Below are 25,391 nucleotides of genomic sequence, written 5' to 3'. Positions count from 1 at the left end.
GAGGCATTGAACACCAAGGGAGAGGGAAGCAGATGCTATGGAGCTGTGAATTTAAGGCTACAGATGTGAACAAGCAGAGGAAGAGGAAGAAATGAGTTGGTGGCAATTTGTGAGGAGCTATACTGCCTGTCTCCAGGATTTCTCCTGCACAGCTGGCACGGCTCCACCTTCTCCTTTCCTCTCTCCTGGTATTGCCAGCTCCCTTAAAACCTCATCAAGGTCTTGCTCAGAGCTGGGATTTTCCACTTCTTGTACTTAATTAACACAGACAAAGTCAATGGGGCTGTTGTCAGTGATGAGGCCTTGAGCATTCCTGACATGCCTGGACTCCATTGGATTTGTTCTTGAAAAGCCATGACTTCATGGGAATGCTACAGAGGCGCATGCTGGATGTTATCGTCCACACCGTTACCTGCCTGATTTATCCCCTTTGGCAGCTCTTGGAGTTGTTCCCCAAAGCCAGAACTCAGCCTCTGACAGCACTGGGAAGCTGAGCTCCCAACACATTTTGCACTGCTCAGAACCCCTGGCTACACTGTCCATCAGCATAGAGAACAATTAAGTCACATGTGATGGACATCACTGCCTGTGCAGTACAGTCACACTGCATGCCAAACACTAGTTCTTACACTACTTTATTAATGCCTTATGGGACAGGACTCCTAGTGGTAGGTCAGAAGTTGTGTGTGTTGGATTTACTGTTCTGCAGCTTCACTGCACCTTTGCATTTGGACTCTATGGGAGTTTTTTTGCAGGAAGTCCACAGCCACCCAAGCTCAGTTCTGTTGTGCCTTGAGTACAGAATACCTTCAAGGCTTGGTCCTAGTGGAGTAGAAACTTCTGCTATGTATGTGGCAAGTTAAAATTGTCATACTCTTAAAGAAAAGAAGGAGAAAAATTATTAGGACACAAGAAAGCCCTTATTATATTAAGTACTCCATACATTTCTTAAAAAGCTTGAGAACAGATAAGTAAAACCAGTGAAAGGGACCAAAATAGGATTATTTCAGGGAGAACGTGGAGTATGCATGTCAAAGGACTTGTACATAAATAGGAGATTGTGCTATATCAGCAAAAATGTTTTCTTTTAACCCATAACAAAAAACAACAAACAACCCCAAATTTCCAGGGTTTGAAATCAGAACTGTGATACTGAAAGCAATGTGTCCTACCAGATTCTGGGGAAAGGAAAGGAATGATGATTGTAGTCATGGTAGTGATTCATTCGTGAGTTACTTTTAAGTTTGTCTAGTATGGTGTTTTACATCCTGGTGTTGTGTTTCTTACAGGTGAGTTCATTATTGGTCGTGTTATTAAAGCCATGAACAATAGCTGGCATCCAGACTGCTTCTGCTGTGACATCTGCCAAGCAGTATTGGCTGATATTGGATTTGTCAAGAATGCTGGCAGGTAAATCTCCACCCTTCCTTCTGTTAACTGACCATAAATTAAATGAACCAATAGTGGGACTGAGAGGTTTTGGTTCCTGAGGCTTTCCAGCTTGAATGGAGCAACTGAAGCATTGTGACATGGTCTAATCATGCATCACAAAACCACAAGATCACAAGATCTTAAAATATTGACATTTTGCCTGCTTCAACGCCAAGTTTCATGGCAAACATTTTCTTTACCCAGTGACCTTTTGGGGTCATTGTTATATGTAATAAGAGAGAAAACTTTCAGATACAGAAGCATTGTATTTTTTTTAAATAAAAATGTTTAATTTCTTTTTCTAACTTGGTTCTCCAATTTTGGTCTGGTTTGGCACCATATTTAATAATTGCTTAATGTTCAGTAAGACCCTTCACAGAATCAGATATTTGTGCCAGCTATGATCAAAAGAATGTTTTACCAGTGGATTATATGACCATTGGCTTCTTATGTATAATACAACACACAGAATTATCTACAGAAGTAGGACCTGTGTGCTCATACAGCTTCTAATCTATATTTTTAAGATTTTGAAAGTAAAACATTCATCAACGAGAATCTATAAGAAACCTTGTTTTCTGTGTTTCAATACAGCTTTAACTCAGGTGAAGAATTTATACTCCTGTGGTGACAGAAAATTAAATGATCACACTCAGCTTGGGCAATCATTTTGGTGTTTTGAACTTGGTTTGCCTTAGCAAGGAAGTTGTTTTAATAAGACTCAAAAAAGAGCTGATTGAAATGAAGTTCTGAGAGATTTTTGGTTTATATTTTGCACTGTAGTACTTACCTCTCTTTTTTTATGCCGTTTCAGACATCTCTGCCGTCCTTGCCATAACAAGGAAAAAGCCAGAGGCCTGGGAAAGTACATTTGCCAGAAGTGTCATGCTATTATTGATGAACAGCCTCTCATATTCAAAAATGATCCTTATCACCCTGATCATTTCAACTGTGCAAACTGCGGGTAACCTGAGTTCTGCAAAGGGAAACAGGAAAATGCTGGGCTTATTTGCTTCATCGATTTAAAGTGAAAACTTGTCCTGTACAACTGACAAGAGGGGATGGGGTTTGGATGTCTTGTGGCCAGATATGTGTTACTTGCTTTTGGCTTAGTGGGGTTCAAACAACAGCTGACCTGTTGGGGACTAGAGAAAGATTGGAGTCTACAGGACAAGGCGGTACCTTACAAAATACAAAGTATCAACACAGATACCATTTCTATAGTAGTGAAATGATAGCTCACCATTCTGCTAGGAGGAGAAGTGGTTCTCTTTTTGTTGCTTGAATAACTATCTTGCCTATGTTTTTTTTTCAGTTCAACGGCATCCAAACTTTGTTCTCTCTTTTTTTAAAGCCTGTCTTTTTTAGAAGCCTTCTCCTGTCTCATTTTATCATCTTCTGCAACTGCAACACATGAAACTGCACATTTCCACATTCTGCACTGATGCAGAGATGTAGGATGAGCACTGGAGCATGGAGCATTGTAGGACATAGCATGGATTCTTAGTTTATTTCTGCTGCAAAGGAAGCTATTTCAGTGCCACAGCAAAAGCTGATTTGAATAACAGTATGTAGTGTTATATCAGTGGCAACCAGTTGAGAGTATTTGTGATTACAGTCACCTTTAAGGTTTAGCTGTTCTCAGTATCTAACCATGCAAATTACTAAAAAGTAGAGTTTATAAGATTCTGCAATGGGAAATGAATAAACCTAGCTCATGTGGGTCTGTAGTTCTCTTGCTCTGAAGTTTCGTACAAGGAAAATGTAACTAGATATAGAGGACTACATTCTACTTTCAGTTGAAGTTATGCAAATCTAAAATAAACTGGTGATAAGTGCCAGAATATAAGCCAAACATGTGCAGCTTTCACACACAGATTTGTGCTGCTTCAGCAGAATGACAATAGGTCAGTAGCTGTTCCCAGAGAGACTCGGTGCACCTCGCTTTGCAGCCTGTTCTCAACTTACTGAGATCAGGAGTGAACTGTGTTGAATTCTGTTATATTTGATGCTGCTGCATTACTGTAGTATAAATACAATTTCTAAAGCAAATGCTAATTTTTTTTTTTACTTCACTTTTTACTTGAGAGTAGAAACTCTCAAGAATTGACATTTTTGAGTGCCTTTATTCATGCTCTCAATTCATTAACTTCTGAACAGGAAGGAACTTACTGCTGACGCTCGTGAGCTGAAAGGAGAACTCTACTGCTTACCCTGCCATGACAAAATGGGTGTCCCCATCTGTGGGGCATGTAGGAGACCAATTGAAGGCCGTGTGGTGAATGCTATGGGCAAACAGTGGCATGTGGAGGTAAACATCAGATGCTCTAGGATCTCTCTTACAAATGTAAACCTTATTATCTGTGGTTTTGCTATTCAATTTCAATGAAAAGATTCTCAAAGTTTGCAGCAATGATTACAAATGCCTTCTCCAAATCCCTCTTCAACCTTATTTTGGCTGGTCTTCCACTGTGAAATAGGAGTTACTTGCCACCTTACAGAGAAGCTTTGACTGTGAAACTAAAATCAGTAATTCAAAGTAAGCCCAGCAAGGTCCTTACAAAATAAAATTTCAGAGCTCAAAGCAGTACATGTGGAAAAGCAGTCAAATCTGTGCCAACTGTGTTACTAAGCATCATAATACCCTTAAGTACATATTTCTTTAATAGTTCATGTGAGAGTTTATATTTCAAAGCCACATACAAGATTTATTTCTACATCTTCCATTTTAATTAGATAAATTCCTTCTGTTGTTTTGAAAGTCTCTAGGAAATGCTTTCTTTACAAGGGTATAATGATAATGCAGATTATTTAATAACTCTTAATTCTGTTCATTGATAAAACTTAAGACTCCATTGCTTGATTTAGTCTTGTAACTTTTGAATTGAAATGTTGAAGACATTAAAAGAAATTATTTTAATGGTCTAAATGTAGAAACAAAAGTTTTAACTCTGCTTTTCAAGATGGCTGTCCTGGTTTAGGACAAATTAGGGGAAAACACCTCCAAAGGAGCCCCTTATAGGAAACCAGACCCTCCACAACCTCCCCCCCACCACCGGGTTCGGGAGGAATTCCTTCAGAGGGGAAGTGGAAAAAACTTGTTTATTAAGGCACAACAAAAAAACACTCCCCAGCACAAGAGAAATAGCCCAAGATGACCACAGATGTTTTCACCAGTCCAAGGGGTTGAGCTGTATCTCTCTTCGCCGCAGAGGGTACGCAGCTTCTTTCGCAGACCCCGGGGGAGCTCCTGCCCGGAGTAGGTCCGATGTGTTCGGGGGGGGGGGGGGGGGGGGGAAGGGAACAACGGAAACCGGGGAAAAGGAAAAAAAAATGGCAAAAAAGCAAGACAGCGAAAAGCAGAGAAAAAAGAGAGGAAAACAGAGCCAGCAAAGCATGCAGCCAGCAGCAAGCAAGAGCAGCAAGCAAGCTAAGCAGCAAGCCAGCAGCCAGCCGGGGGGGGGGGGAAGGAAGACAAAACAAACTGAGAACAGGGAGCAGAAACCACGATTGGGATAATGAGCATGAAAATGTCCTGTCCCCACGACAATGGCTTAGTAGACTTCAGCCATGTTCAAGTAGTGGACATGGTTAGTTTGCTTTCCAGAAAAAAATAACATTACTTCCAAAAGATAAAAAAAATGTATTGTAATTTTCTTTGTAGCATTTTGTTTGTGCAAAATGTGAAAAACCATTCCTGGGTCATCGTCATTATGAGAGAAAAGGCTTGGCGTACTGTGAAACCCACTACAATCAGGTAAGGTTGCATATTTTTAAAATGGCATTAATTGGTAAACTCACAAATAAGATTTATTAGATAGAGAAGGAAAACCATGGACATTCTTCTGTTCTGTTAAAGGCACCTCTGGGTGTAATGGCTGTTGTGTTTAATTTATACAAGTTTCCCTATTCATCTGTGTGGCATTAAAAAAGAAAACTGCAGGTATTTCACAAAGGCTGGCCAGGACAATCAGTGTCAAGTTGTTCTTCAAACTTAGCGGTACTTAAGTAGAGCTCTTACGGGGCTTTGACGTGTCTGTGGATCAGAGCAGCTAATGACAACTAATCTCTCCTAAGAAGTTAAAGAAGATTTGTCACTCACTCACTGCATTTTGGAGGCCTCAGTGAGTGGCATGGGTTTCCCTGCAGCTGCTGCTCTAAGACACTGTGTGTTGATATATGCTGTTGCTCAGTCATTAGGCTGATAAAGACTTCCAAGACTAAATTTGTCAGAAGACACCCTCTAGTGACCACTTGCGTGTATGTAGAAGTTACATGTGGCAGCACCACCCCTCTCCAGATGCCCTTGGATGGGGAGTCCACCCCATGATGCATAGACATATTTTTCTTTGGAAGCCATCTGTGTCACGTCACATTCACCTCCCTTGCTTACATAAATACACGAGGAGGGGTTACACTTGGGAGTTGCATGGCATCTGCTAATTACAGATGGATTCTTAATTGGTCATTAGTGATGAAGGGCAGATGACTGGTGCTGGCACACTTGTAGACTGTAAATGCTGTGACGTTCATAGTAATAGTGTTGCAGCTAGGATGGGCCAAGTCCGTACACCAGACAAGAGCTGTGTGTAGAGTGGATGTCTTTTCCGAGGTTAACTACTACAGTAAAAAAACATAAAAACAGTAAAAAACTACTACAGTAAAAAAACATACATGGAGTTTTTGGCACTTCTTATTATATTGTGGACAAATGTTAAGACTAGAGAAAAATTATTGTTTTTTGTCTGAAATTTTCCTTTTTTTTTTCTTTTATAAAGATAAAATTTTCTTACAGTAATACACTGTTTTAGTCATGCATGTTAGTCCAAATGTTACATTTTCTGGTTAGTAACCATATGTATATGACACCAATTGCTGTATTTCAAATCTTCAGGATTAGAGAAATCTTGAAACAAAACAAAATCATACTTACAGAGAATCAAAAGTAGATACATGTTTTAATCTTTAATATTATCAAGACTTCTTGTGATGAGATGATGCAAAATGTACTTAGAAAACCAAACCAGACTTGCCAGCATTCTCTTTATTTCACTGGAACAAACAGGAAAGCAATTGCGCCCATCAGCTGAAACATAGTTATTTTGCTAGTTTGATAAGTTACCTTCAATAAAATCATTATATTAAAAATTCATTACTTCTCTTTCCTCTTCAGCTGTTTGGTGATGTTTGTTTCCATTGCAACCGTGTGATTGAAGGAGATGGTAAGCACTTCCCTGTTTCCTTAAGGTTCCTTTTTGATGGAAGTTCTCTTTAAAATGAAAGTAAGGGAGAAGCAGCCCAGTTTTCATTAAAACAAAAACAGATGTTCTCTTGACCAGAAATTAGAGTGGATTAGTCAGAGACTAAATGGTAGGAAAACCTAACATCATTTCATGATGGTAGAAGACCACCCCATGGCCAAAGAAAACTGTGAAGCCCCTTAGTGATATGTAGAGATCAGGGATGCTGGAAGATGCTCAGAAGTGGCTTCCTCCCACACCACCTTCAAAAAAGAGCACATGCAAGGGTAAGAAGGAGCATACAAGCATCTCCACAAATGAATTTGTGGATCATGAGCCAAATTTGAAAAAAATATTTGGATACTGAAAAATGTAGGTGGGAACTGTTAGGAATTTTTTTTAAATGCCTTGTTCCCATTATCCTGGAGATATTTGAATCCTGGAGATATTTACCTATCTATTGCAAGCACCTCTCTTTTGAAAATCTAGGCTTATGATAATGTCACAAAACCAGGAATGATCATACTTGGAAACATATGTCCTGTAAAGGCAGAACTGCAAGTAATTTGTTTGTTTTGTTATTTTTTGCTTGGGTTTTTGGGGAGAAGGGGGTGGGTTTGAGGTTGTTGTTTTTTTTTTTTTTTTTAAACTAGCTCTGATAAAATGCCAAAAGCAAATTATTCTACCTGAAATAATGTGACACTATGTGCCTATTTACCCCATCCAAAGTAAATACTATGTTAGCCTCATCTAAGCCAAAGGCATTAGCAAAGTAGAAGGAAGCTTCTAACATTCAAAAAGAGACATAAACTAGTTTATAGTCATGTAACTATAGGGTAAGACATACATTCTGTAGATGTGCTTTCTTTACATTTTCTGGACTGCATTATGCCTTCAGAATGACAATCCAAAATGCTTTACAGGAAAGAGTCCTCATTTTCAGGAAAATTCTACAGGAATGAGCAGAAATTGAACTTTTCTGATAACTACATATCTGTATGATTCTAAGCTTTCATATATAGTCCGACACCTGTATTGTAAGTTTTGGTCTCTGAACTGAAATCAGTATACACTAATTTCTTTATTTTCAGTGTACGACTTCAATTACATTTCTTCTTTCATTTCTGCACACAAATTTTGAGTCAGCTGTCACAGATTTGGTATCCAGTATTGGCTCTGTTGGGTGAAACAAATATCTGTAGCAGCAGTTTTTCAGGAGGGTGTTTATGACTGCATTACTGAGAATGTTTGGGAGTAAAGACTTTCACCTGTCTAGTATTATTCTGGAAAGTAGTGGAGTAACTGTGTATGTGTGGACATGCTTGCCCCATAGTGCAGGAAAAGCCCTCTGCGTAACAATGCTTTGGTTCTCCTTATTATTGACAAAATACTTTGAGAAAAACATTGAGAGATTGAGTGAGAAAAACATGATAAGAAAAATATTGTCCCGCATTCTCTAACTTAGGAAAATTTTGGCAGGGGAAACTGGAAAGCTGTACTGAAAGAGAGAAGGAACGGGAACTGGATTTACCAACAGAACAAATAGGAAATAGTTTCTCTTCAAAGCAAAGAATAAAGAGAGTCCAGTTTTTTTCACCTTGGTAGTGCTGATTTACTAGCAGTGTCCGGCTGCTGGCTTCACATTATTTACTTCACCTGGGAAAGTGTTAACTGTTGATTGCAATGCAGTCTGAACTGGATCTGAGAAATGAAACTGTATAAACACAACTGTGCTGGATTGCTCTTACACTGGAAGTATTTCCTGATTAGGTTGGAACCTGGCCTCACAGAACCATTGCCTGAGATCAGCTGGATATGAGATGAAGTGGAAGCGAAAAATAGGAGGCAGAAATAGGTTAAGCTGGTCTTGCCTCAGGGACAGCTGTATCAGTGCTTCACAGTCCTGCTCATTACACTCTAAAATGTGCCTCGCCAGTCTGGCCACGTTATTATTATGGTCCTTAATACTTGATACAAGAATCAATGACTGTTCTTCACACCTCATGAATATGTAAACTTAAATTTTTTGTAATCACTTTTTCTTTTTATTGGTAAGGCTAATGGTTTCTTTTTTCCCATCTCCCTAGTTGTGTCTGCTCTGAATAAGGCATGGTGTGTGAACTGTTTTGCTTGTTCAACTTGCAACACTAAGTTAACCCTCAAGTAAGTTTATGGCTAAGTGTGATGTCTTCAACACGTATCAGTGGTTCTCTTCGAAGTGTAGATGTTGCTATAGTGTAGCTGTTACTGTATGAAAAACATGTAAGCAGTATCAATGGAATAAATGTGTCTTTCTTCCTCTTGCTCCACTTGGTACTTTCCATCTCTTTCAGCTGCCTCCTCAGGTCTTCCTTCAGTTAGTCTTCCTAACTCTTCTCCTTTTCCATCCTTTATTTTTTCTTGTTTAACTCTAAAGGGATAAGTTTGTTGAAATTGATCTAAAACCTGTCTGCAAACACTGTTATGAGAAAATGCCAGATGAATTTAAGCGACGACTTGCCAAACGGGAACGTGACGCAAAGGAAAAAGAGAAGCAGAAAAAGAAAAAGCCAATCTGTTTGTAAACTTCTTTTCCTTCTCACCGCCACCTCTGCTCCTTTCTTCTGTGGTTAGTCCTAAGGACGGGTTTTTTTGCACTTTTGCATGAACTTATGGCAGTCAAAACCAGAACATCTTTCACGCAACTGCAACTTGAAATACTAACTTGTTATTCCATTATCTTACGTTTAGTCTACAATTAGATTTGAAAGGCTTTCTAAATTACACAGTTAATAAATATGAGCTTTTGGGTAAAATCTGCATAACTTAACAGGGTATTGTAATCACTGTCTACAGCGTATATAACTTGTAAAAGTAACTTTATGTATTTGTATAAATTGGGGGGTTAATTTTTTGCTTGTGCACATTGAATAGGAGAATTTTTTAAAATTCTTTTTTTCAGTATCTCATCTGCTAAAACTTTGTTTGTTTCTTTTGCTTTGTTGTCTTAGGAATAAATTTGTTGAGTTTGATATGAAGCCTGTCTGCAAAAAGTGTTATGAGAAGTTTCCTCTAGAGCTGAAGAAAAGACTGAAGAAATTAGCTGAAACTTTGGGAAGGAAGTAAAGGCTTCATCTGCTCTCCTCTTCCTTTGTGAAAATCTTATAGATACTACTTGTGGGGTAGGGGGGAGTTGCTGCTTTGAGGCTGCAGTCAGACAACAGATGCTGATGCATGCCTTCTATCAACCCAAAATATATTAAGGTTCTCTGTTCTTTATACACATATGCTTACTTGTTGACAAAAAGACCATACTTCCAAAATAAATACCAGCTCACCTGAAAGGTTTCTGACCAATAATGCCATTGTACTGATGCAGGTGGCCCATTCTGTACACTAATTCTCTGTGGAACTCTTCAGAGAGAGAAAATTAGCTTGTGAACACCACCTATGAAAACAAACTTTGCAAATATGCCCAACTTAAGGATGTGTATTGTCATTTATGTTAGTGAAAATATTAACCTTCATATTAAGCATGCAGACAAAACTCACCCAGCTCAAGTGATTTGGGCAGGGAACCAGTACACTTTGCCTCATGGAAAAATTCACACTTGGATTTCAGGCCGAGTTGTCTCATTAAGGAGCCTTGTTTCAGATGGTTGAAAACTATCAGATTTCTAAATATGGCCACTGTACAAATAACATACATAAAATGATAAAAATTATAGATTATGCTTATATGATGAATGTTTCTACATCAGGCTTAGCATGAGATACTTATATAAAAAATGTATTCCTATTGCAAGAAATGAGCATACTCAGAACTACTTGAATTTTGCTATATTCCACTTAAAATAACACATTAACTTCTATATATGCTTTTGCATTCTATTTACTTTTTGTGCCTTATTCTGCTGGACCATACATAACAGTGTACCATTAAATATATATATAGTTTTATATTTTATTTCATATTTTTATGCAGAAACTGTTATAGAAGGTATTTTCAAAAGATAACATACTTTGCCTTAATTATACAGGATGCAAGAAGTATTTTATTTGAAATGTGAACATCTGCATTTAAAATCTAGCTTCTAGACTTCATCGATTTTCAGAACAATACTGAAAATGCGTATTTCAATTAACTGGCAATATTACTTTTACACCTCTGTGTGTAAATATGCAAGGTTTGATCCTGCTAGGATCTACTTCTTTAGCCAGCCATCCTCAAGGACTGAGCTTACAAATAATAAAAATTCTTTATAACATACATTTAATTGTTTTATATTATTGAGTTCTGTCCATGCAAATTTGTTTTATTTTTCCCTTTCTTATAGAAAATACACCTACCTAGGTCTTCTTGATGGTACGAAGTATGCAAACTTTTTTTTTTTATTTTTGTACATTAGTGACTTAAACAGATTTTATGTAATTATGTAACAGGAAGTAAAATTTTCTTTCCTGTTTATGAAAAATTAGTTACTTTAAAACATCCGCTTTTCTGTGTCGTCAATAAAGGCCATGTTATTAAACCTCGTATTAGCTCTCTGAAATAAATGCTTGAGATGGGTGGGAAAGCGGTAAGACTCTTGGGTCCCTGAGCTTTTTACCTGTGATTTACCTATGTAAATACTTCCTTCTTATCCTGATTTACAGGAGACATATGCCTTTCCTAAAGGCATATTTGTCTATATGTAGTTCTGAGGTTCATAAAAGAAACCACAGTTTGTTTCATAAAGAATACCTTGATTCTTCTGGATATTTTCTGAATTGGCACAGTCACTAGGTTTTCCTAAAGAAAGTATCTTGTCTGAGTGCAAAACATACCCTCCTGTTAACTTTTTCTCTCCTGTTTTCACTGTAATGAAACTGTCACCCCAAACTTTCAATTTATTCCTAGGAAGGGTATTTTTTGACTATTTTATCCTACATAATTATTGAATGTGATAACATTCATAAATGTAGTCAGTCCTTGACCCTGTTGAAGACTATAAAAGCTTAAAATGTCCTCAAAAATTGTTTACTTAACTAGCACATAGTCCTTTTGGAATTTTGGACTGTGCCATGGATTCAGTAGAACACACACACTCTTGCTTCCTCCTGAAGTTAAAACTGACGTCTAGGTTTTCACGTTACACTGACTAAACATCTCCTCCTTCAGCCTATGTGTGCTCAGCCTTACTGCTCAGAGTTGGGAAGGGTCACTAGCCCAAAGCTGAATGGGCAAGACCTGGCTCATATCCACATTGTTCAGGGTTACATCTGTTTGCAGCACAGTGGCCTCAGATTCCCACTCCATTCTGTTGGCCTTTGGGGCCTGACATAGGCTAGGTTTTTCCATTTTCAAGTTCCTGATGATGAATGCTTCACCAAGGCAGCACCTTCTGTTTCATGAACTCTAGTGTGTGCATGTCAGACCTCACGATGTAGCTCTCAAAGCATTTGAGGGTTCAAAGCCTGATGAAGTATGGAAAAATGTTGGATGGAAGGAACCACTAGAGATCAGCTAGCCCAGCCATCTGCTCACAGTGGGTCTAATTTCAGAGTTGCATCAGTACAGAAGGTCTTGCTTGGCCAAACTGTGAACATCACCATGCAAGGAGATTTCACAGGCCTTTGTGGATAGTATGTTCCAGTGCTTCATCACCCTCATGGTGAAAATCGTATTACTGGAGTCCTATCTCAAGTGGAGAGTTCCCCAAATCCATACTGCTCTCTTGGGAACTTTGTCATGAACTGTCATTTGTATAATAACCCTTGCACATGGTCATGAAGAGGATTAGTTAAAAGCAGTTGTAAAGCAGAGCCAGGGAGCAAGCTAGCAATTAGGCAGCCTGGACAATTACATGTCTTCTGTTGAAGCTCATTTCCTGGCCCAAAGTATTATAAATATTTGAGTAGCTGCACGTATTTTCCTAAAAGAGGCAGAGCCTAGTACTGTTTTTCTACCTATAAGGTCTGTCAAGGAATCCATGAGCTTGAGATTTGGGAATGGATGCCTCAGAAGCTTTGTCCCTTTCTGCTGCATGGATCACTTATGCATGGGCAAGAGAGGTTCCTTTAGAAAGCCTGATCAGGCTGGCAGTAGGGAGCACTCCAGAAAGCCCAGTGGATGTTGCTTTAGGGGGAAGAGCTGAGCCTAAAGCCCTTCTGCTGCCAGCAGTGGTGCATCCTGTGCTCAGTTCCCATGAGCACAGTCAGGTTGCAGAGACAGCTCTCAAGCCAATGCTGTCCTGCTCACTGCTGCGACCATAGGGGACAACATAGGGGGTGCCACTTCTACAGCGCTGGGTGGGACAGTGACCAGTGCCAAAGTACTGGACCTGGTCTATATGAAGGCAATTTCCCATGTCTCCCCATCAGCTGAAGTGCACTAATATTGTCCAGTGAGTCAAGTAAACTCCAATGTTCCTCTCTGCACCAGCACCAACACTTCTATTACTTAGCCTGGCAAGTGCAGATAATAAATTGTTTGATAATCCCAGCTGTAGGCATACCATTAAAAGTACAGAGGAAAAGAAAAGAATTTTTTTTTTTTTATTAAATCCAATGTCAAAATAAATCACCATTAATAGAAGAAAGAATAAAAGACAGGATTAATTCTCTCAATCACAGTCTTACATGGATGTTGCTGATCTTAAAGAAAAAGTTGGCTATGTTTCCTTATTTTTCCTGCAAAGAGGGTAAGAGCTGTGAGGCTGTCAGTATATTTTAGGCGTAGCAGGAATTCTGTGACTGTCAATGGGTCGTCTGAGATTGAGAACTGGAGAAATCTTTAATTACACTTCTTCAGAGACATGGCCCAATGGCCTCATTTTGACCAAAGCATCTGAACTGGCAGGAAAGATGGCTAATTCCAGTGAGTAGACTCTGAGGCTTCCTGCTGGGAATTTCACCACAGGGCTCATCCTTGAGCCACCAAACCTGTAAAACTACAACTTGCAAATCTCTCCTGCCTTAAGGGTTGCTGGTCCATCTTTTAGTCCATGTTCCCAGTTGCGTTTTAGGGCTTAATTGTTTAATTATACTATCCACAGTGCCTGGAAAAAAAGGTTTCTCACCACAGCTGCTACAATATTTGGAGACTCATTTTCTAGAACATTGGATCTCAGTCAGAAGGCCCTTATGCTTACAGATTAAATTTATAGTTGCTCTGAACCGCAAAGTACAGCATCATAGAATATTACAGGTTGGAAGGGACCTTAAAGATCTAGTCCCAAGCCTCTGCCATGGGGGACACTTCCCACTAGGCCAGATTGCTCAGAACTCCATCCAACCCTGCCTTAAAAACTGCCTGGGATGGGGCATCCACAACCTCTCTGGGCAACCTGCGCCAGTGCTTCACTACCATCACAGTGAATAATTTCTTCCACAATTTCTTCCTAAATTGCCCCTCTTTTAATTGTACCCATTACTCCTTGTCTTATCACTACAGTTCCAGACAGAGTCCCTCTCCTGCTTCCCTGCAGGCCCCTCAGATACTGGAAGGTTGCTATGAGGATTTCGCAGAACCTTCTCCGAGCTGCACAGCCCAAACTTCCTCACCCTGCCTTCGAAGGAGGGATGCTCCAGTCCTCCTGTCAACTTCGTGTCTCTCCTCTGGACTTGCTCCAACAGTTCCATGTCCTTCTTATGGTGAGGGTGCCAGAACTATTACTTAGCTTTTGGCAAAAATTTGTTATCTAAATACAGATCCATATATATACACATATATAGAGTATATTATTTAGGTTATAAATATGTTATCATCATATATATTTTTATATATCACTGAGGTGAGTTTATTGTAATTTTAGGTGAGTAAACGCTAACACTTCACTTCTCACAGTTTTCCATGACACATTTTCTACCCCGGCTCCCGCCCCCACCCGGCCATGCGCATGCGCACATCCGGCCAGGTCCCGCCCCGCCCCCGGCCGTTGACACGGGGGGCGGGCGGCGGGCGCGCGCCGTGGCTGCGCGCGCCGCACGGCTGAGCGGGAACTTGCGTAACGCGCGGCGGCCGCGTCGCTGCTGCGCTTCCTTCCTCCTTCCCTCCTTCCCCTCCGCAGGCGCCGGGCCAAGGCCGCCGGGCCGGCCGGGAAGGCGCGTTCCGCCGCGACAGAGGCCGGGCGCGGTCCCCGCCGCCGGCGCGGCGGCGCCATGATGAGGCGAACGAAGCCCGAGGTGGAGCGCTACGTCGCCTCCTTGCAGGCCGCGGCTGCGTCCCCCAGAGAGGTGAGCGCGGCCTCGCGTTGCCCGCCCTCGCCGGGCCCGGGCGGCGCTGCGGGCGCTCCGTGCGGCCGGTGTGGGGCCCGTTCCTGCGCCCGCCCCGCGTGGGGCGGTGGAGGCCCTGCCGCGCGTCCTCAGGGACCGCCGCCCCTCGCGCCGCGGGGGGGCCTCGCTGCCGCCGGGCCGGGGGGCGGCTGCGCTCGCTGCCCCCGCGCTGCTGGGCTGGGGGCGGCTGCTCTCTCCGGGCTCCCCGCGCCGAGCCCGGCGCCTCGGTGCTGGGGCTTGGTCTACTTGGCCCGTCCTCGTCCTTGGCGGTAAGGGGAAAAAGGAACCCTCTCTGGAGGGATGTCTTTCTGGAGATACTCAAAACCCACCTGGACGCGCCTGTATCCCGTGCCCTAGGTGACTGAGCCATTGCATGGTGTTGGACTAGACGATCGCCAGAGATCTCTTCCATTCCTGAGTATTCTGATATTCTGTGCGTTATGGTGTCTTTGGGAGTATTTCTGAGCGCGTAATTTCTCAGGGTCTCTGTAAATCGAGTGAGGTAGGGGAAGCCGAGGAAGCGCTAAGGGGTTTGGCGTACTGGAGCTGCTTTCCCGACCTGGGAGTAGTGGTTTACTAGAGCTGTGCACCTGTAATTTACAGCTGGTAAGCCCTAGTGTAGTTTTAAAGAGTCCATCAGTTCTCTGAGTACAGACTTCTTCAGTTTTGTAAGAGTTTAGTTCCTGTGTTTTCTGAGTTTCGTTTCTCAGAAAAAGATTCCCGGGTTTCATTTTTTCAGAAGAAGCAAGGAACACGTGAAACACTTTCGGTTTTCTTTTATGTGTTGTGTCATTAATATTCTTGTCTTTGTAGCAGTACTAGGAAAGGAAGAACTGGGAAAAAATAATCTTTCTGTTGTATTTTAGTAACTGCCTAGAAGGATGAGGACCTCTGCATAATTTGTTACCATTTTTCATTGTATCTGGAAAAGGATCACAGTGAGCAGTCTGATGCAGTTCATGGAGCTATTTAATCCTGAAAGATCCTGTTCTACTGCTCTTGAATTGATTTTTTTTTTTTTTTTTTTTTTTTTAGTTAGAATATTCAGCACTGTGTTCTATAGTGTGAATACATCCATGTTCACCATTATGCAGTAGGGCCTTTATGCGGGCCTTGTGTACATCAACATTATTTGTATCTCTTTCCTAACAGCAACAAAGTTGTTCTGTGGCTTAATTGCCTTGGATGCTGTTTAGAGCAGCCAATGGCAAGGGCATTACTCTCAGAATCATAGATGCTCTTTAATTGTTTTGATGTTCCTACTGAGCTCAACAACAAAATAAATCCTCTCCTGTTGTGCTTAAGACCAGCTGGTGCATATTTACATGTTTAGTTTTTTTTTTTTTTTTTTAACAAGTAATGCTTACAACTAATTGTCTGAGCACAGTCACTGGTGGAAAATGTTACTGATTTTCCTATTGTGTTGATTTTAGGAGGGGGGTACTTATAAGGCTGCAGAGCTTATATTTTGAGGTTTCCTTTCATCCATGTTTAAAAGAAGATGCCAAATGCAGCTCCATTCTGACATGCTTCAGTGTTTCTCTTTTATAAAAGGCTTCAAAAAATACAGTCTGGAAACTTGAGGTATCCTAGGAGGCCTGCTTTAATTTTTAACTTTAAAATTTTAAGCTTCTAAAAATTTTGCATGAATAACAGTGGTGAGAGAGGGAGGGAGACTTATAACTCAAGTGAATTCAAAATACACACAGTTGTTTGGAATCATAGATGTAACTAGCTCCAGTATTTCTTTGTTCAAAAGCAAAATTGTTTTTGAACTGATATTGAGAACTCAAGCTTTAAATTTGTTTGGTTTACTTCTACCTTTTTGCTTGTAACTCTGTCAGTTCTTTAACTCACTTTTCACTTTGCCTCCTGATCATGCTTCTGCCACCTTGGCTGCTTTGTTTACTACCTTGTAACAGGAAGATTGTTTCACCTCTTGCTCCTAGGTTATTTATGTTAAAGTCATTTTAGTCAGAAATCAACTACTGCATAAATGCATTTCTTACCCAAATTGAGAATGACTTAAATGAAAGTTGCTTTTTCCTCAAGAATACTTAAACAGTAGTGTCTAATGACGGTACACTACAGTAGGGCTAAATGGCAGTTCTCTCTGGATTTGTAGAATAACTTTTTTTTTATTGCAAAGCAATAAACTACATGTAGATGACACTATTCTTCCACTCTCTTTAATGAGTGATGTGTGAAGTACCCCGTATATAAAGGCTTGTTGTTTTCTCCTCTTGTAATCTTATCTTCCTAGTAACCTTTTTATATCAAAAACTTTTATTCTTTTCATTCTTTTGTTCTTTTTATTCTTTTAATTCTTAAAACTACATCTTTCAGAAATGAACTCTTATATATGATGGATGGATTTGAGCTGATAACAAATTGTCAAATTCAGTCACTTGAGTATTAGGCATTGCTGAAAAGAAAGGTCACTCAATAGGGATTTACTTTTGAAGTACCGAATGTCTAAAGTGTGTTTGTCGTGGTTTTTCTCCTTCAGAAATCGATGAAAGGATTCCTCTTTGCTAAGCTGTATTTTGAAATAAAAGAATATGAACTTGCTAAAAGGTAACATGCATTGATGGACATTTGTTTTTTTGTTCTCTAAAGTGTAAAAGAAAAGCTTTGTTTATATGAAGTAGACTAGAGAAACCAAGATGAATATCATGCTGCTTTAAGCTAGCAGTCAATGTGGACATTGAGTGCTATTTAGATCTTTGTAAAACAATAATTTAAAAGAATATTAGCTACATAGTACTGAAAAAACTTATCTGGCTGAATTGGCTGGTTTTTTGCTTGTTGTATTAAGTAGTTCTTACCATTTCTACAAATTCCTGCTTTCATTATTTTAATCAACAGAAATAGTGGCTGGTGAGTAAGTAGCATTTGTACAGGTATAAACCATGTTGCTGCTTGCTTAAAGGTCCTGACAAAATGCCTGGAACGAAACATGTCTATACTTCTGTGGTCTGGCCAAAGCATCTAGAACAAAATATATCTGTGTGTGCTGTATGGCAGATAAAGTTGCCATTAGAGCTTGGGTGGGAGGGGGAATGTTAGTGAAAAATACTGGTCAAGTAAACTGACTTTTTTCCCCTTCATAGATACATATCTACATACCTCAATGTGCAAGAGAGAGATCCCAAAGCACACAGATTTCTTGGACAAATTTATGAAGCTGAGGATAACATAGAAAAAGCTTTTGGGTGTTACAAGGTAAGTACTACATTCAACTACAACCCCTAATTCCTTTATAAATGGACTTCTAAAACCCTTCTGTGGCAGAACATTCTCAAAGCCATAGAAGAAAACACGCTCCTGGAAAAACTGTGTCATACACATTTGACAATGGAAAGCACATGAAGCACTGCAGAGAGGATTCTTCACTTGATATTGTTTGCTTCTGTAGTATATTTTGAAGTTGCTTCTTTTTTTTTTCCTCTGGACTTGATCTTTGTGCTACCTGCTGTTAAATTCTCCCCAAGTCATGCACAGCCTCTCGGACTACTGTCATAGAATCCTGTAATGCAAGCTGTGATGACAACTGGAGTTTAGTTGCTATTAGAAAGCTGTACTTACTGTGTTTTTTGTTTGGTTGGTTTTGAAGAGGGCAGGTGCAGAAGGGAGGGACAAATCTAATATCTATTAGGCAAGCATATAAACCTCAAATTTCCAGTTGGATTGCCTTTGTTCTGGTTTCAGAGAGAAAGATGTGCTCAGAAGTCTGGCCAATACAACTCTATGTATGAAGTGCTATCACACTTCTTAAACTGTGTCTTAATTTTTTTAAGTTTTTACACATGGCTAGACTAGAGGTCGTTATAGTCCTGCTGTCTGTGTATAGCAGTAGCTAGTGATAGATTCTGAGGAAATGGTGTTTGAATTATTTCTCTTATGCTTTTCTGAATTTTAGCAGTTTTATTTGGGTGCTGTAAACTAGTGGCAGCATGTAGAAAGGCATTACTTAAATACTCTGTATTTACGGATTTAACTAATTTGAATGACTGGGTATGTTTGTGGGAGTGTAACTCTTACCTGTTCTACATGGATCATAAGTTAAAGTTGCCTTTTTTTTTCTTTTTACTCCTGTGTCTGCATGGGGGGAAAATAGCGTTCTGTGGAGTTGAACCCAACACAGAAAGATCTTGTATTGAAGATTGCAGAGTTACTATGCAATAATGATGTTACTGATGGAAGAGCAAAATATTGGGTTGACAGAGCTGCTAAGCTCTTTCCTGGAAGCCCTGCTATTTACAGGTTGAAGGTAAGTTCAAAATTACCTTTGTTCAAAGGCTTGAATAAACTTTCAGCACCTGTCTGGAGTGCCTTTTGCATGTGACCTCAAGCAAAACTCTCACTAAATTATTTTAGCATCTTTAACATTAATTAGATGTTATACTTCTTCTGGTCTGACATTTTTGTCCAATTTTAAAGGAAGCTGCAGCTGCATGCTTTCATACCCTTTCTAATGTTTCAAGTTTAATTCTCTTGCAAAATGCTGAGAAATTATTTATCACAGTCAAGAAGTTAAAGACTAGACAGGTGTCACTTGTTCTTTCCATTGTGTCACTGGCAGGAAGGTAGCTGATCTGTGAACTCAGACTTTCTTGCTTTACACTGCTTTTTTGTTTTTAAATCTGTATTATGATCATTTCTGTGGAATATGAGAAATGCTGTAATTCTCAAATACCTTGTAAATATTTTGCACCATGCAATGTCACTTTTGCACCGGTATGTTAATCTTGTATAGCTTTTTAATTTTGTGTAATTTTGGGCAGCAGCCACATTGAAGTCTCAAGGTGTCTGGGTTTTTTTAAAACAAGGTAGTCTATGGCATGGTCTGCTGTCACTGAACCAAATGTTTTGAGAAGCATGTCTCTCTTGGTAAGAGGCAAATTCTTCTGAGAATTTTTCTTCTATGATAGTCATATACATTTTTAAGTATCTGAGTATTTCATCAAACTTCATGTAGTACCTGAAAGCTATTAAGAGTACTGTAGCTAGAGCAATGTAGTCTATGTAGTAGAGGAAAGAATGACACCTAGTACTGTAGTTGCTCAAAAGACTGATGTGGGAAATGAAATCTTAACATGTTGCCTTCATGTTTCAACAGGAGCAGTTACTGGATTGTAAAGGTGAAGATGGGTGGAATCAGCTTTTTGACTTGATTCAAGCAGAACTTTATGCAAGACCAGATGATGTCTACATAAACATCAGACTAGTTGCACTCTATCGTTCAAATAACAGATTAAAGGATGCTGTGCTCCATTGTCAGGAGGCAGAGAAGAGAATACCTTTGCAGTCAAGCTTGGAATGGTGTTCCTGTGTTGTAGAGACATTTGAGGTGTTTAATCATATTTTGATCCTGTGGTAGTCTTCCATATCTTTTTACCTGGTCTATTTCTCTTAGTGTCCTTATTCTGACAGCTATTTCTCAAGGGATTTAACTCCTTCAAATGAAAGTCTACTGAAACCAGTGGAACTACAAAATACTTCTTGTGTTTTTTTTTTTTTTTTAATTGGAATTTTCTCCCTAAAACTAAACTTTATAGAGCTATTGAGTTTCTAACTTCAAAAGCTGAGTTAGACACAGCAGTTCCATTAGGGATAAAATTGCTCAAACAAGTAGTTCCCTGGAATTTTTTCTGCTGAAGAATATGTTAAGGTCTCACCTGTGAAACTGGATTATGCAATAAATGCTTCTAGTGTGTTTTGGAGAAGTACTGCCCTTGTCTTCATGGAAGGATGACTGTTCCTTATCCTGTGATGAACTTTCTTCTTTAGGAATATCTGGAATCTTTACAAGACTTGGAGTATGATAAAAATAACTGGAGAACTATCAAGAAAGATCATCTGCTGGCCTATTCCAGCTTTGTCAAACTGACACTTTCTTCTAGAGATGTTCAGGAGTGCAGAGAGGCACTTGAAAGGTACTGTTTAAACTTCTCTGTAGTAAGAAAAAGCACTCTAAGAATTGTTTGGGGTCACATAACATCTGCCAAGCTTCTGTTTCACAGCTGATCTTGTTTTTGGATGGGAGAGGATAGTCTCTGTCCTGACCACCAAGAGTGGTTCTTACTGGGTGTGAATCCCAAGCTATCTTTTGACAGATGTTTGAATGGTCAGCACACAGCCATGGAGAAGACTCATTTATATCCTGGGTCTTTGTACCTTATTTTCCTTTGGTTAAAAAAGTTGTTCTGTACTTCAGCAATTGACTAATCCGGATTTCCCAGACAGTTGGAAATAAACACTGACCCAAAAAATTCCAATCCAAACAAAGCAACAAAAGTCTAACTGAAAAGCCAAAACTATGTCTTGTGTATCAACTTCGTCCTAGTCAGTCTATTCTTAAATAACACAGCACACTGGAGTAATTAGGAACTTTGTGTATATAGTATAATGGGGAGGGATGAAACCACCTGAAGCAAGAATAGCCTCCTTCAGAGAAAACTGGTGGTGTTAGAGCTGGCTTAAAGGCTTACTATCTGCAGTGCACCTATAGTACAAAACAGTGTTTTTAGTCAGTAATTTGATTTTGAGCTGTTTCTTTCTTGCCATTATCTTTCCTATGTTACTGGTTTTTGTTAAATTATTGTTGTTCCTCAGTAGTATAATGGCTGTTATATTGCGTTCTGTAAAAATATTCTTGAGTCTGTTAATCTTGCATGAGTATTTGAAGCAGTACAGAATGGATGAGCAATATATAATGCCCAAGTATGTTTTGTTTTATTTTTCTCCTCTAACATTGACCATGTTGGGTTTTCTGCTTCTGATTTATTGGAGTGTTTTGAGATGTTCACATCTGAAGCACTTCCAGATCATGGCAATGCTAACAGCCATTACAGCCTTGTCCAGTAATTGAATAATGGTTGTAACTGTTTTCTGGAAGCCCTCTCCTGAGTGGGAATTGTATAGTAATCTACAGGCACTAGAGTTTCTGTAGTACCTTCTTTTTTTTTGAAGAGCCTGTTAAACAGTATTGTGGATCTTTCTGATACGAAAAGAAAGGGCAGAATCAATAATACCTCCTGTATGTCTCTAAATCTGCAGTAGTAAACAAGTTTTTTCCACATGCTTCAGGACAATAGTTTTAAAAGTAGCTGTGCAAAAATGTCATGAAAAAGACTAAGTATCTAGGTAATATTTACTTAAATAAACTTGAGAGCTTTGGGAGTTTGAGGTGATTATACTTTCTAGTAACTTGGGTTTAAGCAATAGAAACAGTATTTAACATTGACTCATTAAGTTAGTTAATTGACAGTTAAATAGCATGAACCAAAATCAGCTGCTATAGCTTTTACCAGGACTCTGTTTAGAATTAGTCTTCTCTGCATTTTAGTTTTGATCGTGCGCTTCATTCAGTAAAACCATATGTGAGTGCAGCTGATGAGTTGTCTCGTACTTATGTGGAAATGAAAGGACAGCTGTACATGCATGCTGGAGCTTTGCTGCTGAAAATGGCCCAAGACAATGAGACACAGTGGAGAGCTATGTGTGAACTAGCAGCATTGTGTTATCTCCTGAGTTTTCAGGTAAATGATTTTTCAGTCTAAGCCTTCAGTTGATGCTTTTCTTGAAATTTTTTAGCTGTGCATGTGTTGAATTCCCATATTCCTGAGATGAACTAGTATTTGTGTATCTAAAGGAGAACTCTCTCCTCACTCGCCAAACTCTCTCACAATTGTTTAAGTTTCAAATTACACAAATAGGGTGAAAGTATACCTTCAATTGTTCCCCTTGCCAGAGTAACCTGGTTCTTAAGTATTAGTGCATTCATTTCCTGCAGTATATTTCCTTTTTCATAATACAAGTACACATGTTGAGTGTTACTCCTATAGGGAGGGAAGGAGAGGAATTGAATAGTTCCCATATACTTGCTGGATAGACAACAGATTTTTTTAAAAATTAAGGTTCTCTGCCTTATGAATTCTTTGCCTTGGCTGTCCTTTTTATATCATTGCTTGCATTGAAGGTATTACTTACTCTTGTGTACACTTAGTTACTTTCAATAGCTATACTTGCATATCTGTGTACTTTAGGTGGGTTCCCTGCTCTCTTTGCCCATCCCAGACAGAACCACAACCCAATATATGTACCTTCAGAATGAATAATGCCTGTTTTCTTATAGCTTTCTAATGCTAAAAGCAAGCTTATTTCCTAATTCCTAAGGCTCATTTAGATGTCCTGCTCTTACTGTGAAAAACCTCTAACAATTTTCTCCTTACTTCACCAGGTTCCTAAACCAAAGTCAAAACTCATAAAGGGGGATCAAACCGGACAAGATATGCTAGAAATGTTGGCCTGTGATCGAAAAAGCCAGTCTGGTAATAAAAAAATAGCTGCATAGTTCCATTTTAGTGCTGCAGATTTACTGTAAAGTCTTAAGATTTGTTAAAGAACACATTTGTGTATCTTGTAACATTATCACTCCAATATATAGTAAAGATATAAAGTATAGATTCTGACTACATATGTAAAACAAAGCAGTAGTTTGGTTCTGACACCTAAAGTTATTTTTCTCCTCTTAAGCTGGTGGTAGAGTATGTTCTCCTTGTTTCAATAGTGGTTGGGTTTTTTCCTCCTTTTTGACTTTCTAGCATGCTAAGGTAGAATTTAGCTTCTATTGTCTGTTAAATCTACTGGAAATGGCTTCTGCCTGCTGATGCTATTTTGCAAGTATTGTTAGCTCCAGGAGGGAAAGAAAATACTAGTTTGTTTCCCTGATCTTTTCATCCTTTCACTTGTTCATCAGCTTTGTTCTTTTTCCTGCCAAGTATCGACAGTGTTTCAGTCTACAAAATTCTTAGAGAGCCTAGATGAAAACAGATGAAGCAGCCAGACATCAGGTTCATTTACTTCAGAATGGATTTCATTAATGCAGACTTCTGCCTGTATTACAGCTATAAGGTCACTTGCAATGCCCTTAGAATAGTCATGGTAGAAGGGCTTTATTTTCCTAAAGAACTGTATTTACAAATTCTTTGGGGTTGTTGTCACTAAAAGCTTGGCAAGCCTATGTGCTGAAACACTGACCTAATTACAGGGAGAACATACCTGCACAGTCTGTAGGTTTCATAAGGGGAAATCCTGATTCCCATCCAGCCTTCAGTAGCAAAGAGGGGTCCAGCATAGCAAATACTGCTTTCCTTGTGTTTATTGTTTTATTTATGTGAAGTGATATTTTTGTTTTCTAGGTCATATGCTGCTGAACTTAAGTCATGGCAAGCAAGACTTCTTTAAAGAGATTGTGGAATCATTTGCAAACAAGAGCGGCTCATCTGCATTGTTTGATAGCCTGTTTGAGAGTGGAGCTTCTAGAGAGAGGTCTTTTATTGGCACAGATGATATTGGAAATGTCAGTACACAAGCACCAGTGCAAATGGAACTTCACAAATACGATATTGGTAAGAAGTGTTACTTTCTGAAACTCAACACAGCTTTGTGTACCAGAACCTCTTCTGCAAATACTTGTGGAAGAGGTACACAAATACTTGTACTGCAACAAAAGACAAATACCTGGAATAGCTGTCTAAAGTTGCCTTAATATCATAGGAAAGACTTATACTTTATTGCAATGTAAAGAAGTGCTTCTTCAGTAGTTCCTTAAGGATTTTTGGAGAAGTAAATAGGTTTGCTAAAATTAGGTGTCTATTGGACTGAATAAGGTGAGAATGGAGATGAGAGTCATCCCCTCAGAAGCTTAAGCAGTTGATGGCTTTAAGCACTTAGATGAACTTGGTATGTTTATCTATACTGAAGTTTGTAACCCCTTTGTAAGTGAAACCTGGAGTCTTGATGCTCATTGGTCTTAAAGTATCTTTGGCTTCTCTGACAGAGTGCAATGTGAAACCCAGCTTTGATCAGATAGTAGTGTTGAGGGCTTGCAGGAAACTGACTTTGTCATCCAACCTTGTTTTTTTTGCATAGGTGCCGTTCGATTGCACAATGGCAGTCTCCAGCACCTTGTGTGGCTTGGCTTGCAGTGGAACTCTATGTCAGTCTTACCCCCCATGCGCAAATGGTTAAAACAGCTTTTTCACTTGCCTCAAGAAACATCAAGACTTGAGACAGATGCTCCTGAATCTATTTGCCTGTTAGACCTTGAAGTAAGTGAACTTTAAAGTTTTTTAAGGTACTGTACAAATTAAGTTTTTTGATAATTAATAACTTTAATTTATTTTTTTAAAAACAGGTATTCCTACTTGGGGTGATATTCACTAGCAACTTACAACTGCAAGAGAAGTTTAATTCTCACTACAGTGCACATCAGCCTCAATTCTTACCATTGCCAATATGCAAACAACTCTATACTGAAAAGCAAAGATCCTGGTGGGATGCTGTTCGTACTCTCCTTCAGAGAAAATCAGTGTAAGGCTTTTTCAGTTTGGAAATGTTTGATCATGCCTTTAGGGAGTATCTGCTACAGCAGTTTGGATTGTCCCTATAGATTCTTGTAAAATTAATTTTTTGGAC

The 25,391-nt window shown here is 39.4% G+C and overlaps 2 protein-coding genes across 11 annotated transcripts in view; both read left to right on the top strand.

The window, feature by feature from the left end:
- LIMS1 (LIM zinc finger domain containing 1) overlaps positions 1-11,189 on the top strand; it is a 68,663-nt gene extending 57,474 nt beyond the window's left edge. For 6 of the 7 annotated variants that reach the window (XM_053970831.1, XM_053970833.1, XM_053970832.1 and 3 more), the window contains exons 4-10: positions 1,290-1,410; positions 2,246-2,395; positions 3,592-3,742; positions 5,096-5,188; positions 6,605-6,653; positions 8,759-8,834; positions 9,662-11,189. In XM_053970831.1, coding sequence (XP_053826806.1) covers positions 1,290-1,410; positions 2,246-2,395; positions 3,592-3,742; positions 5,096-5,188; positions 6,605-6,653; positions 8,759-8,834; positions 9,662-9,776 — 755 coding nt within the window. In that variant the 3' untranslated portion in view covers positions 9,777-11,189. Of the gene's footprint in view, positions 1-1,289; positions 1,411-2,245; positions 2,396-3,591; positions 3,743-5,095; positions 5,189-6,604; positions 6,654-8,758; positions 8,835-9,087; positions 9,280-9,661 lie in introns of all 7 variants that reach the window. The other variant, XM_053970836.1, reaches the window with a different exon arrangement.
- A 3,499-nt stretch (positions 11,190-14,688) lies between these two features.
- Positions 14,689-25,391, top strand: part of RGPD4 (RANBP2 like and GRIP domain containing 4) — a 33,680-nt gene continuing 22,977 nt past the window's right edge. For 2 of the 4 annotated variants that reach the window (XM_053970818.1, XM_053970816.1), the window contains exons 1-11: positions 14,690-14,867; positions 17,416-17,483; positions 18,020-18,131; positions 19,027-19,179; positions 20,029-20,259; positions 20,700-20,845; positions 22,258-22,450; positions 23,152-23,242; positions 24,113-24,322; positions 24,846-25,024; positions 25,111-25,286. In XM_053970818.1, coding sequence (XP_053826793.1) covers positions 14,793-14,867; positions 17,416-17,483; positions 18,020-18,131; positions 19,027-19,179; positions 20,029-20,259; positions 20,700-20,845; positions 22,258-22,450; positions 23,152-23,242; positions 24,113-24,322; positions 24,846-25,024; positions 25,111-25,286 — 1,634 coding nt within the window. In that variant the 5' untranslated portion in view covers positions 14,690-14,792. Of the gene's footprint in view, positions 14,868-17,415; positions 17,484-18,019; positions 18,132-19,026; positions 19,180-20,028; positions 20,260-20,699; positions 20,846-22,257; positions 22,451-23,151; positions 23,243-24,112; positions 24,323-24,845; positions 25,025-25,110; positions 25,287-25,391 lie in introns of all 4 variants that reach the window. The other 2 variants (XM_053970817.1, XM_053970819.1) reach the window with 2 other exon arrangements.

This window comes from Vidua macroura, chromosome 2, assembly GCF_024509145.1.
Source record: "Vidua macroura isolate BioBank_ID:100142 chromosome 2, ASM2450914v1, whole genome shotgun sequence".
NCBI classification, from domain to species: Eukaryota; Metazoa; Chordata; class Aves; order Passeriformes; family Viduidae; genus Vidua; species Vidua macroura.
This window is presented reverse-complemented; position numbering and strand designations above follow the sequence as displayed.